General features: G+C 37.2%; 1 protein-coding gene across 1 annotated transcript; it reads left to right on the top strand.

Annotated features, from left to right (window-relative positions):
* Positions 1-1,526: 1,526 nt before the first annotated feature.
* LOC137738199 (K(+) efflux antiporter 4-like) lies at positions 1,527-7,454 on the top strand. Its single transcript, XM_068477833.1, has 20 exons — positions 1,527-2,019; positions 2,237-2,280; positions 2,810-2,868; positions 2,990-3,062; positions 3,258-3,319; positions 3,404-3,479; positions 3,598-3,672; positions 3,748-3,819; positions 3,914-3,997; positions 4,155-4,223; positions 4,608-4,685; positions 4,803-4,891; positions 5,261-5,357; positions 5,440-5,493; positions 5,760-5,855; positions 6,109-6,297; positions 6,393-6,470; positions 6,610-6,654; positions 6,750-6,839; positions 6,945-7,454. Exons 1-20 carry the CDS (start codon positions 1,788-1,790, stop codon positions 7,023-7,025), a joined length of 1,743 nt encoding a protein of 580 aa, XP_068333934.1. The 5' UTR covers positions 1,527-1,787; the 3' UTR covers positions 7,026-7,454.
* The last annotated feature ends 4,403 nt before the right edge of the window (positions 7,455-11,857 follow it).

Below are 11,857 nucleotides of genomic sequence, written 5' to 3'. Positions count from 1 at the left end.
ATGAAATATTCAGAGAGATTTCTATCTCATATTTGTGCCTTTCTCTTTGTAAGAGTCTGTTGCTTTGTTCTTTCTAGTGTCTACGTTGTAGGCTGGTACTAGAATAAAAGTTTATAGGGTTTTCAGGCCTCACCTTGCACTCGAAGATAGTGAACCCTACCTATCAATCATATCTGTTATTTTATTTCGTTTCTATCCGCTGCACCCTTGTCACATCCCGGCCCGGGGCGGATCACTTCCCGAGCCCGACTCCACCACCGTAGCACGATATTGTCTGCTTTGGGCTTACCATTCCCTCACGGTTTTGTTTTTGGGAACTCACGAGCAACTTCCCAGTGGGTCACCCATCATGGGATTGCTCTAACCCTCTTCTCGCTTAACTTCGGAGTTCCCATAGAACCCGAAGCCAGTGAGCTCCCAAAAGGCCTCGTGCTAGGTAGGATGGGAATATACATTTAAGGATCACTCCCTTGGGTGATGTGGGATGTCACAATCCACCCCCCTTGGGGGCCCGACGTCCTCGTCGGCACACACGCGACCAGGGTTAGGCTCTGATACCAAATTGTCACATCCCGGCCCGGGGCGGATCACTTCCTGAGCCCGACTCCACCACCGTAGCACGATATTGTCCGCTTTGGGCTTACCATTCCCTCACGGTTTTGTTTTTGGGAACTCACGAGCAACGTCCCAGTGGGTCACCCATCATGAGATTGCTCTAGCCCTCTTCTCGCTTAACTTCGGAGTTCCCATGGAACCCGAAGCCAGTGAGCTCCCAAAAAGCCTTGTGCTAGGTAGGGATGAGAATATACATTTAAGGATCACTCCCCTGAGCGATGTGGGATGTCACAATCAACCTCAATTTTACGAAGAATTTATCAGATTCAATGGTAGGGTTCTTGCCACTTATTACTACGGTCTAATGATATTCTTCTTCAATTGTTAGTGAGATGTCACATTATTATTAGTCCATTGTGAGGCTATGCTCGCCTCTTCCCTTCTTGATGTAAATAATATCGATTGTTCAACAAAAAAAATAAAAGGAGGGTTAGGGTTCTTGAGGAACAATTGACGCATATAAAAAGTTAATTAAGTTTGGAGTAACTTAAAGTTCAAGTAGTAAATAAAAAAAATGTAAATTCAAAATACGTCACTAAAACATGACAGGCGATTATAATGTGGAGCCCCTTCAAATAGATCTGTACAAGGATTTTCATATTTTTGGTCAAGATCTATTCAAGGATCTATAATTAGGATCAATTGTCACTTAATTGACCAATCATCCTCCTCATTTATCATTCTTGACCTTTGCTTAACATTTAATTCTGTCCTTGCGCAAATATAAGAAAGATTCCCCGCTGCCGCGGCGCCAAGGCCGTACTCTACCTCATTGACCGTTGGGAGCTGCATTGCTCCTCATGCGCCGCCGCCGCACCCAATCCCCTATCCACAGTTGCCGCCTCCCCAGAGTGCTTTAACTACCCCACTGGCACATGTAAACGTAGATTGCGTTTCCATTTTCCACGTGCGTTGAAGGTGCAATCACGCGCGTACATCGGCGCGTAAGGTTTAATTACAATCTCCTCTCTCTCGACACAGAGCCTACACCTGGGGGAGATTCCCCCACAACTTTGCTTCGGAGGACAGTCTCGTATTTTCACCATCATCTCCTCCATTTCCAAAAACTCGACTGAAACCTTTTCCCTCTCACAGAGAATCGGATACGACGGTCGTATTTGCTAACCTGCGCCGGGGTCACTCTAAGCGCACCACGCACCGCCGCCTCTCCAATGAGGCTCCGATCTCCTACAGCCCTCGCACTGCCTGTTCTTTTTCTCTGCTTTTTCGCTACTGTCCCCACCGAGACCGCCGAGTCGACTCAGTCGAACTCGGTGGCCGTGGCCGAGGGGGAGACCAATGCCGAGTCGAAGAACTCGTCGCGCGGTGGCGAGGAGGACAGCTTCGCCGACATGATTGATCGGGCTCTGGAGCGGGAGTTTCCAGAGAACGAGCAAAATCAAGGTTCTTTCAGATCCCGAGCTTTTCAATTCCTCGTTTTGGCCATTTTTTAAAAACGGCTTTCAAATTTCAATTCCTTGTTTTTGCATGCATTAGATACTGTCTGTTTGGTACTATGAAAAAATGTGGAGTTTTTAATTGAATTCGAATGGAAATTTTGGAGCAATTAACGACAACGTTGATGTTAATATGGTGTAAATTGTTGTGCCTTGTTGTGCAGCCGAGGATGCTGGCGGCTTCAATAATAGCGTTGCCGAACAGCAGGTAGGCACTCACTCGTATGCTCTGACATTTTTCGGTTTTAAAGTTGTGTGTTTTGGTGTTAGATGATAGGAGTTCGCGGGCAGAACTTACCCCTAAAACCGGCATTTCTAAAAACCAGGTTGTAATTTGATGTAATTGATCAGTAGTGTACACCTAGAAGCTGATTTTGGGATGCTAAAAACCTGCATTGCGAAGATCGGATTGTAATTTGATGATAATCTCTCTAAAGTTAATACCTTTGACAAGTGTACACCTAGTGCTGATTTAGGAACGTTGAAAACCTGCATTGCTAAAAACCATCTTGTAATGATCGCATTAAAGTTAACACCTTTGACAAACTTTAGAGCGAGATTACCAAAAAAGGAAGATGCTTTAGATTGATCGACTAAAGAAATGTTTACACTGGATGCTATGTTTATAGTCTTATCACTCCAAAATTTCTCATATTGAAATATTGATGTTGTCTTGCATAAGTGATTTTTGCATAAACTTGGCCCAAGATTGAGAGCTGTAACTGTTTGTCTATTAGGCAGTTCTGGAAACTGTTGCTAGAGTCAAGTCCAAGAAGAATGACAGCAAGGAGGAGAAGTATGTACTTCTATCTTGTGAATTGGAGAACAAATCTGTTGACTTCAGTTTGTGGAAGTTGTAATTGGATATAGGAATACTTGAAGTGAGTTTGCTGACACCTTTGTGAGCCTTATTTTAGGTCATTTCAGTTTCATGATGTTTTCCATAATGAGAATGGAGAAGAAGATATGCCAACATTAATAGATCGAAAGGTATGTCTGTCACCCGTCATTGGAAAATTTTGTTTAGTTCACGTTGCATTTATACTATTGTAACGTGGATAGGTAATGTTTTTAAAATGTGTAAAAGTGCATTATTGTGATGTCCATAACCTGCATTGGAAAATATAAATACTGTCTTGCGGTCGAAGTTAATGCTTTTTGGTATGCTCAAATTTCTTTTATCAGGACAATATCTTTATTATGTCCAATCGCAAGTCAAAATACCCTGTGCTGCAATTGGACTTGAGGTCAGCTAAAGTTTTTATTATTATTACCCTTTCATTTATGAGTGACTGAAAATTTTGGCTGATGTTTCCTCTTCATATGTTCAGATTGATTTCGGACCTGGTAGTTGTCATTGTTTCTGCAACTTGTGGTGGAATTGCATTTGCCTGTGCTGGACAACCAGTCTGTCCTCTATCGTAGCTCTTTGCATTCTTTTATAATAAGTTTCTATTTGAAGACCTCTTTTGCTTTAAGATCCGTGTATTCTCGAAAAAGTGACTACTCACTATGTTATGGACAGGTTATTACTGGATACTTGCTAGCAGGATCTGTTATTGGACCTGGAGGCTTGAGTTTTGTCAGTGAAATGGTGCAAGTATGTTGACGTATGATCTTTAAGATATCTTCATATGCATTACTTCTGTTTCCTTATTAAAAGAAATGCATGCAGGTTGAGACTGTGGCTCAGTTTGGGGTGATCTTTCTTCTTTTTGCGTTGGGTTTGGAGTTCTCAGCTGCTAAGGTAGGCTTGTAAATTGAATGTTGCAGTATCCCTTGGATTTTGTCGGTCTATTAATTTAGGCCATGATACTAGTCTCTCCCTTTCAAGTTTGCAGCTTCGGGTTGTTCGAATAGTGGCTGTTCTGGGAGGTCTACTGCAAATATTCCTATTTATGTGCTTGTGTGGAATAACAGCCTCGGTATGTTTACATTTTACTTGAACATTTTTTGCTACATATTTGTATCTAGACCTGTTATCCAATGACGCCATATTATGATTGTTCCTACTTTCTTTTTTTGCACATAAATCTGTGTCTTCAATGGAATTCTAATACGACAGCTGCATGCTATTTCTAGTTATGCGGTGGGAGGCCTTCAGAAGGGGTATTTGTTGGTGCATTTCTTTCTATGTCTTCGACAGCAGTGGTGACTCTCTTTTCCCTGATATCTCTAAATTCTCTCATCCCCTACATACGTGTTTTTTTGGGGAAAAATATATGGATTCATGACTTTTTAATTTTCTAATTCTTGCAAATGGGTTGTGGGTTCTTCAGCTTATGTTAATCTAAAATTCGTATTTCTTCACAATTGTATGCACAATATGCATAGAATTGATTTGTTTTCATTCTATATGAATCGTTATGTGCAATTTTATGGAATATTTGATAGTTCAAGTGGTGATACTGGAAAACAAGTTTGCCTACCTCTTCTTTAGTCCAATCTCATTGTTTTTCTGTATCCTTGAATCTTGGTCTTCCTGTAGCAACCTCTTAGTTTTTGTATTATTTCATCTTTTTTTTCGGTCTGCAGGTTTTGAAATTCTTGATGGAAAGAAATAGTATCAGTGCTCTTCACGGTCAAGTTGTAGTTGGCACTCTTATACTGCAGGTATGTGATATCATAATTTCTCACTTTGCAGAATCTATCACTGCTAAGTTTCACTACGTAGCATTTAAACGATGATTGGAATTCAGGCTTATGATTTCACTTTACGTGACCTACTAGGACTGTGCGGTGGGTTTGCTATTTGCTCTGCTTCCAGTTCTGGGTGGGACTTCTGGTATTCTTCAAGGAGTAATATCCATGACTAAATCGTGAGTAATTGTTATGAAAATTCATCCTATCATATAAAGAAGGGGGAGAAGGAGAGCAGATGCAACCAGTCTTAAGAGGCTGGTCGCTGGCCTGTGTTAGCAATATTTACTTATCACAAAAAGGAGTCATATGTGATTGTTAAAAATACAATCAAGTGATTGGGCTGGTTGTGAGCAGGGCATTTATATACACTTCTGTAGTTCCCATTAGTCAGCTGTGGAAAGTTAGAAACAGAATGGTTAATGTCTTTGGAACGGGAGATTGTTAACTGCTCTATTTCTCTAGTGATATTGAAATGAATTGGATTTTACGTGCTTTGAGTTTCTATTATTGCCTCGTGTCTCTTTTTAAATACTACATTATCACAGGCTGTTGGTTTTGCTTATGTTTTTGGCCACCTTGTCCATATTAGCACGTACTTGTGTACCATGGTTCCTGAAGCTTATGATAAGCCTATCTTCTCAGGTATTTTGATATATCTTCATTTTAATGCACTCTGATGCTTTAATTTCAGAGATTGTTTTTACTGAACAATTTTTATCTGCAGACAAATGAACTGTATCAGTTGGCATCAGTGGCGTTCTGCTTAATAGTTGCCTGGGTTTGTCTCAGTTCCTATCTTTTAGATCTTCTGTTTTATAGGACAGACTCATTCTAGTTAATACATCAGTAAGAGAAACAGACTGTCATCAACAATGGGAGGGGGGACGTAAGGGGTTTGGGGTTACCAACTTTGTTAGTTCATATACCTAACCCCTAAACGTCTTCCCCTGGGGGTCTACAGTACATGTTTTTATGCTTACATGCGTCTATCTAATAACTTCCTGGAAGGATGGATATAATGTGCATTGTTCTTTGTCATTTCAGTGTAGTGATAAGCTGGGTTTAAGCCTTGAACTGGGTTCCTTTGCGGCTGGAGTGATGATATCAACAACTGATCTTGGTCAGCATACGCTGGAGCAAGTAAGATATTTTTTATTCGCTATGTACGTGTAGCTGATACAGGCTTTACAAATTGTTATCCCCTTGTATGCTTCATGATTGATGATTCTAGGAAATGTCCTACATAAGATTTCTACAATCATAGTAAACAATTTAACAGGATGAGTGATCCATTCAACATGTTTCGTACATAGTGTTGAAATGTTATCATCAATTGTCAATATTCTAATTTTACATGTGTTTCTGCTCTTATTTGGGGTTCCCCATCTTTCAGGTTGAACCCATTCGCAATTTCTTTGCTGCTCTTTTTCTCGCCAGCATTGGGATGTTAATACATGTTCATTTCCTTTGGAATCATGTTGATATTTTATTAGCAGCTGTTATATTGGTAATCATTGTAAAAACTGTAGTGATTGGTTGCGTGGTCAAGGGATTTGGATACAATAACAAGACTTCCCTTCTTGTAAGATTTCAACAAACTGTCAACACATCTTTATTTCCATTTTTACTTTGTACATTTTGTTGATGGAGGGGCCTTAGGTTATCCTATATGCGTAGGTTGGGATGTCTCTTGCACAAATCGGAGAATTTGCTTTTGTTCTTCTAAGCCGTGCTTCTAATCTTCATCTAGTTGAGGTTAGTGCTTCACCCGTAAATTGCATTCCTAAGAAATTTAAAAAAAGTAAACTTCCTTACATACCCCACCTAATCTAGGGATTTAACTGAAAGCTTAGTGTAAAGTGAAATGGGAACTGAAGGTTTATCACTATTGCAGGGTAAATTATATCTATTGCTTCTAGGCACAACAGCTCTCAGTCTGGTATGCGAGACATCTTCTCCAATGTTATTTGCGTCTCAGTTTGAAGTGCATGGCCTGTTCAAGGGAATATTTATTTTTGTGATCTTATGGTGCAGGTCACTACGCCATTGCTTTTCAAGATAATTCCTGCTGTTGTCCATCTTGGGGTGTTGCTGCGGTGGTTCTCCCCCGATAGCCTGAGTGAGGTAATCATCTGCGCTTGAATAAATACTCGATAAATTTCACCTTTACAATTTTGTATGATTCTTGTTCGTGCAAGTGTATCTTGAATTATGGTTTTCTCCTCCCAGATTGGATTTAAAGGAGATAGCTTTCGCTCAGACAGTGCTAAGCGTTTTGCTATGATGCTCCACGGATCTCATGATTTATGACACATGAACAATGAACCAGAAAATGCACTTTTCAGCCTTCGCCCGATGGCGTTGTTATACTCTGGAGGACAGGTATTGAAGAGTGCAAACGAGGTCGACTGACTGAAAAAGTTTCTAAACTGTAAAGCTCTTCAATTGAAACTTTACATGCATCTTATGATTAAGCAAGAGTGAATCGTATCGCCGATTGAGACCGGGAAAATGAGAGCAAGCCGGATGGTTCGCACGAGAAAATTTTGTTCTTTGTGAAGTAGTGTCCATTTTGTAATGTAAATCATTCCCTCCCCCTTCTTTCCGAGGTTGATTATTTTTTTGTTTTGTTTTTCCATTTTTCTTGTATTTTTTTCTTCCCTAGTTTAGAATCAGTGATGTTCCCTAACTCAAGTGTATCATGGATTTGTTTATAATAATACCATAGTTTTTCTTTCACTTTCTTAATTTTGGGTTCTTGGGGTTGTGTTTTCTTTCGCAAATTTGATTGGAAAATGCATAAAAACTATATGATTTGTATTTTCCTCAACGCTAGGGCTGGAGAGAGATTCTCTTTTTAGGTAGTCAAATTCTATTGATTCATAAAAGAGTACACAATAGCTGGAGAGATATTATTTTGTCATTAATTCACCACGTGATGAGCGTTTGTTGAATGAGTGATTTACTTTTTGAACACGTAATAAACATCTATTAAATGAGCGACGTCATTAAGACTGTTGTTTGCAATACAGAATCTCTCCAACCTTTGTTCTCTTAAAGATGTCAGGACAATGGAATCAATCTAGTTGAGATGGTTAAAAATCCAAGAAATAAAAATAAAATCTAGTGGTGAAAGTTACATATCACTTTATTTTTATTATTTTCTGGTGGTGGTTAAAGTCAGATCTTTGATATCAAGGTTGAAACATGAAAGTGAGGCCTTAAAATGTGAAATGCATCTCTTCACTTCTTTTTTTTCTTGCTTAATTACTCAAAAACTCATTTGATGAGATTTCAAACCAAAACTGTTACAGTGATATACCATGCAGAGATTTAAGATTCTAAACATTCACCCTTTAAAAAGTTAAAGGATGGATATTGCCGAAAATCTGGTTTTTCAACTTTGATCTTATTTATTAACAGTGTTGATATAAGTATAGTATCACTGCTTTTAGAACTTCGATAGTTCAAAATCTGAAACTTAAAACCTAAACAAGAAGTGGTTAACCAATCCGGTACCAAAATCCTAAAGTTTTGAGTCTAAAAGCACTCAACCATGTAAATAAATTGGAACAAAAGCTGGAGACAATTAAGTAGAAATTATGATTTCTCAACGTGTCTGTTCTTAACGTCGTGTGAATCTTTAACAACCTTAGTACGAATATTCAACTATCAAGAAATGTGAATATGAAATAGGCAGAACCACGAGGAAAGATAAAGTGTTAACCTCGCTGATAATCACATTTTATTAAAAAGTAATAATAGTAGCTAGGTCTTCGATCCTTAAAGAAATCCAGGCCAAAGTTGACCAACTTATATATGAAAGCAGAAGTAAACCATCTTCCAGTTCAGACATATATGTATGCGCGTGTGTGTGTAATTATGTATCCATGCATTCCTCAGGACTTAGTACAATATTAAGTAGGTGTGACTAATCTAGATAAGAAGTAGGTTTAAATGATATTTTAACTGTTTATATATAATCATACGAACCAAATGTGCTGCATATGTAATCGTGTGAACACTGCAACATTATACTAATTAATCCCTAATTGGTTAATCCACGTTTTACTGATAAAGATTGCTCACTAGTTTATAATTAAGCCAGTCTTAATTTATTGTGATTAAGAGGCTGATCATCGCCATCACCTGATTATCATATTATATAATATACTTTAACTTCTCTTTATGCTACATGTATATAATATAGTTTTGCATAACATGTGATGATAGTTCCACGGAATTCTATGCCTTCAGTTGTCACCTGGTGATGTCATATGCCTATTGGCTATATAAAAAAAGCTTGCCAGTTGCTGCTGATAAGATAACAACCAGAACAAAACTTTAGGCTATTAAGTGTGGTTAATTGTGTGAATATTAGAATGTTATTGTATTTAGTTTTATGCTAAATTATTTGTTAATTTCAAGTATTTCATGTTTTAATAAGATCTTGAAAAAAAAAATTCTTCATTTTTCTTAATTTCATACATACCATATTTCATTTTTCAATTTTCATTTTTGTGTAAGAAATAGAAAATACATAACATTAGAGATATAGAGAGTGGAGGAAGAAAGGTGGAAGAGATGTAGAAGACGTATATTTTTAAGTTTCTTCTACTTTTAAGATTTTGTTTCCATTCATTATTCTTCTTTGTATACTTTCTTCCTGCCTATCACTCTTCTTTCACCCTCTTTTCTCCTATATATTTTCCTTATATCTCATGCACATAAAGTGAAAACTAAATGCTAAGAAACGAAGTGGTTATTGGACGAATCCTTAGTTTATTAATCATGAGTTCAAAACAAGATAACGAGGGTTGTGTTTGATACAAGAAACAAATTACTATCGTCCACAAGATTCATGTGAACATGAAAGTGGATATGTGGGCTTTTGATGATTTGGGTAGATTAATAAGATTCCAAAACAATTTGACACCACATAGATAGTAACAGATATTAAACAAGACAATACAAGTTTGTTGAAATGTCACTGTAATTTAAAAGTGAGTATAAATGTGACAAGTTGTGTTGAATCAAGCAAGACAAAATACCTTGAGACATTTAGACACAAAGATCTAGGTACAAGGGACATGATATTATCTCAGTTGTACTATTGAGGACCCAGTTTTTCCAGAGTATGATTATCTTCTCTCCTATTTTCATCATCTTCCCTCCCCTCCTCTCACATATTACTTCTTGTTTTTATAAAAAAAATCAATATAAGATGTTGATGTGGCTAAACTGTAACCGTTCAAATAAAAAAGGAGGAAAAGGGAGAGAGATGTTAGAAGGGGAGAGAATCCTCCTCCAGTTTTCCCTACAGGCACAAAGTTCCTCACAGCAGGTCGAGGGGAAAAGATTACAAACTTGACAACTCTTACAGATTAAAAACATAGAGACATATATTGATTTAAGAATGGATAGAGTCTTTGGTGAACCAGAGATATAATGCTATAGGATGATAATATGTAAAATATCCTAAAGATAAGGTGAAAGTTTCAATGACACCGTAATTATATCTACCGTAGCTATGTAGGTTGCCCAAGTGATAAGTGCTATAGCGTAATAGGAATAGTGAAGGAAGTTACAGTTTTACCAAAAATCAATTGCTAATAGGAATGACATTACTTTTAATTGTAACACGTAGATAATTGGATGTAGCAACGATTTTCTTTTGAGCATGTGGACTAGTTTCTTTCTTCCTTATCCTTAAGAACAGTATAGTTAGAATACATACAGATATATATGTGTCAGCTTTGTGGTCACACAAAATTATCAAGAACTTTGTTTGCCTTCGTAATCTTCATAAAAAGGATTTTTCTTCATGTCTCTCAAAATCTATGTGGATTGTGCAACATGCCAGTCAAAGACAGGGAAAAGAATAACCCAAGATATTGGACCCCATCAGAAAACAAAATAATAAAACAAGAGATTAATTTGGAAAATTATTCTTAATTGTGGTCAAGGAATTGAAGGTGTTTACTATGCTGCGGTGAGACTTTTTAAAAAAAATCAAACTTTCACACAAAAGTCTTGGAGTTTTGGGAAAGTTTAACGTTGTCAAAACTTATGAGTCCATGGTTCTCCAGATTTCAGAAGTTTGCTTTCTGTTTCCTAGCATGCGGTGTATTTCCTATTTCGAATAATATCAGGGTTGAATTTCGACTGATGCATCAGTTTCCTCATTAATTTATATTACTTTGACTTAATAGTCAAGAACCTTTTTGTGATGGAGCAGACAATAAACTATTAGGAAGAATTACAGGGAAATTACAGGTCAAGTCAAGTTGTGGGTTTTTTAGTTATGTTGGTACTAGACCAATTGATGGCGCTGTTACACTATCGCTGAGACGTCCATTTCTATCAATATAATATTATGTGTGAGTTTTCGTTCAATGTAATGTTAAATTATTGATCTGAGATGTCGGCATAATAATATACTCATATCATTGATTGAAATTGTTCTCCAAAACCTGGCATACCTGATCAAGTTATCCTGCACAATCTTAATGTTGTAGGTACTTCGGGACCTAGAAATTTAATACTGGGGTATGTCCAACCAATTACTCAGAATATTTATTTTAAATTGTCCCAGTTACTCAGATATATCGTAATATTTCAGTACACAAGTGCAGTAGTAGTCCCCCCATTTTATCCTTGATGCTACGACAAAAGAATGCATGCCTTGTTTTATTTATGTCTGCATTAATGCATTTCACAATCTATTAACGTACCTTATTTATCATGTGCTACAAGTAAGCTTGTCATTGAAAAGCATGTGGTTCCCTTTCTGCTAAAATTGGAGTGCAGATGCTCAACTACTGCTGTCTGTAAAGATAGCTAGTTTTTCTTTTTAAAGATATTTCTACTTTAAACTATTTAAGGGCATATGAGTGGATTTGAATCTGAAATATAGTGGATTGAAGAAAAAGACTGTAACCACCAGAATAATCCATCACTTACATTAACTAGTTCTTTTTTGTTAGAGAGTTTTTGAAAGCAATTAATATTCCGAAAACCCTAATATTTCTACTTAACCATGAATATATTTTTTTTGGTAAGAGGGGAAACTTGTGAAAGAATGTTAAATACCAATAAAACTTTTTAATTGTTATTATGTACCATTAATCAAGAAACTGTAT

Source organism: Pyrus communis, chromosome 1 (genome assembly GCF_963583255.1).
Source record: "Pyrus communis chromosome 1, drPyrComm1.1, whole genome shotgun sequence".
NCBI classification, from domain to species: domain Eukaryota; kingdom Viridiplantae; phylum Streptophyta; class Magnoliopsida; order Rosales; family Rosaceae; genus Pyrus; species Pyrus communis.
Note: the sequence above shows the minus strand (reverse complement) of the source record. Positions and strands in the feature narration are given on the sequence as shown.

What these genes read in the sequence shown, in the direction of transcription:
- LOC137738199 (XM_068477833.1), top strand. Translation starts at nt 1,788, where the DNA reads ATGAGGCTCCGATCTCCTACAGCCCTCGCACTGCCTGTTCTTTTTCTC. An exon ending in TTGTCAGTGAAATGGTGCAA is followed by an intron (nt 3,673 to 3,747) that starts GTATGTTGACGT and finishes AAATGCATGCAG; the next exon opens with GTTGAGACTGTGGCTCAGTT. An exon ending in TTGGCACTCTTATACTGCAG is followed by an intron (nt 4,686 to 4,802) that starts GTATGTGATATC and finishes GTGACCTACTAG; the next exon opens with GACTGTGCGGTGGGTTTGCT.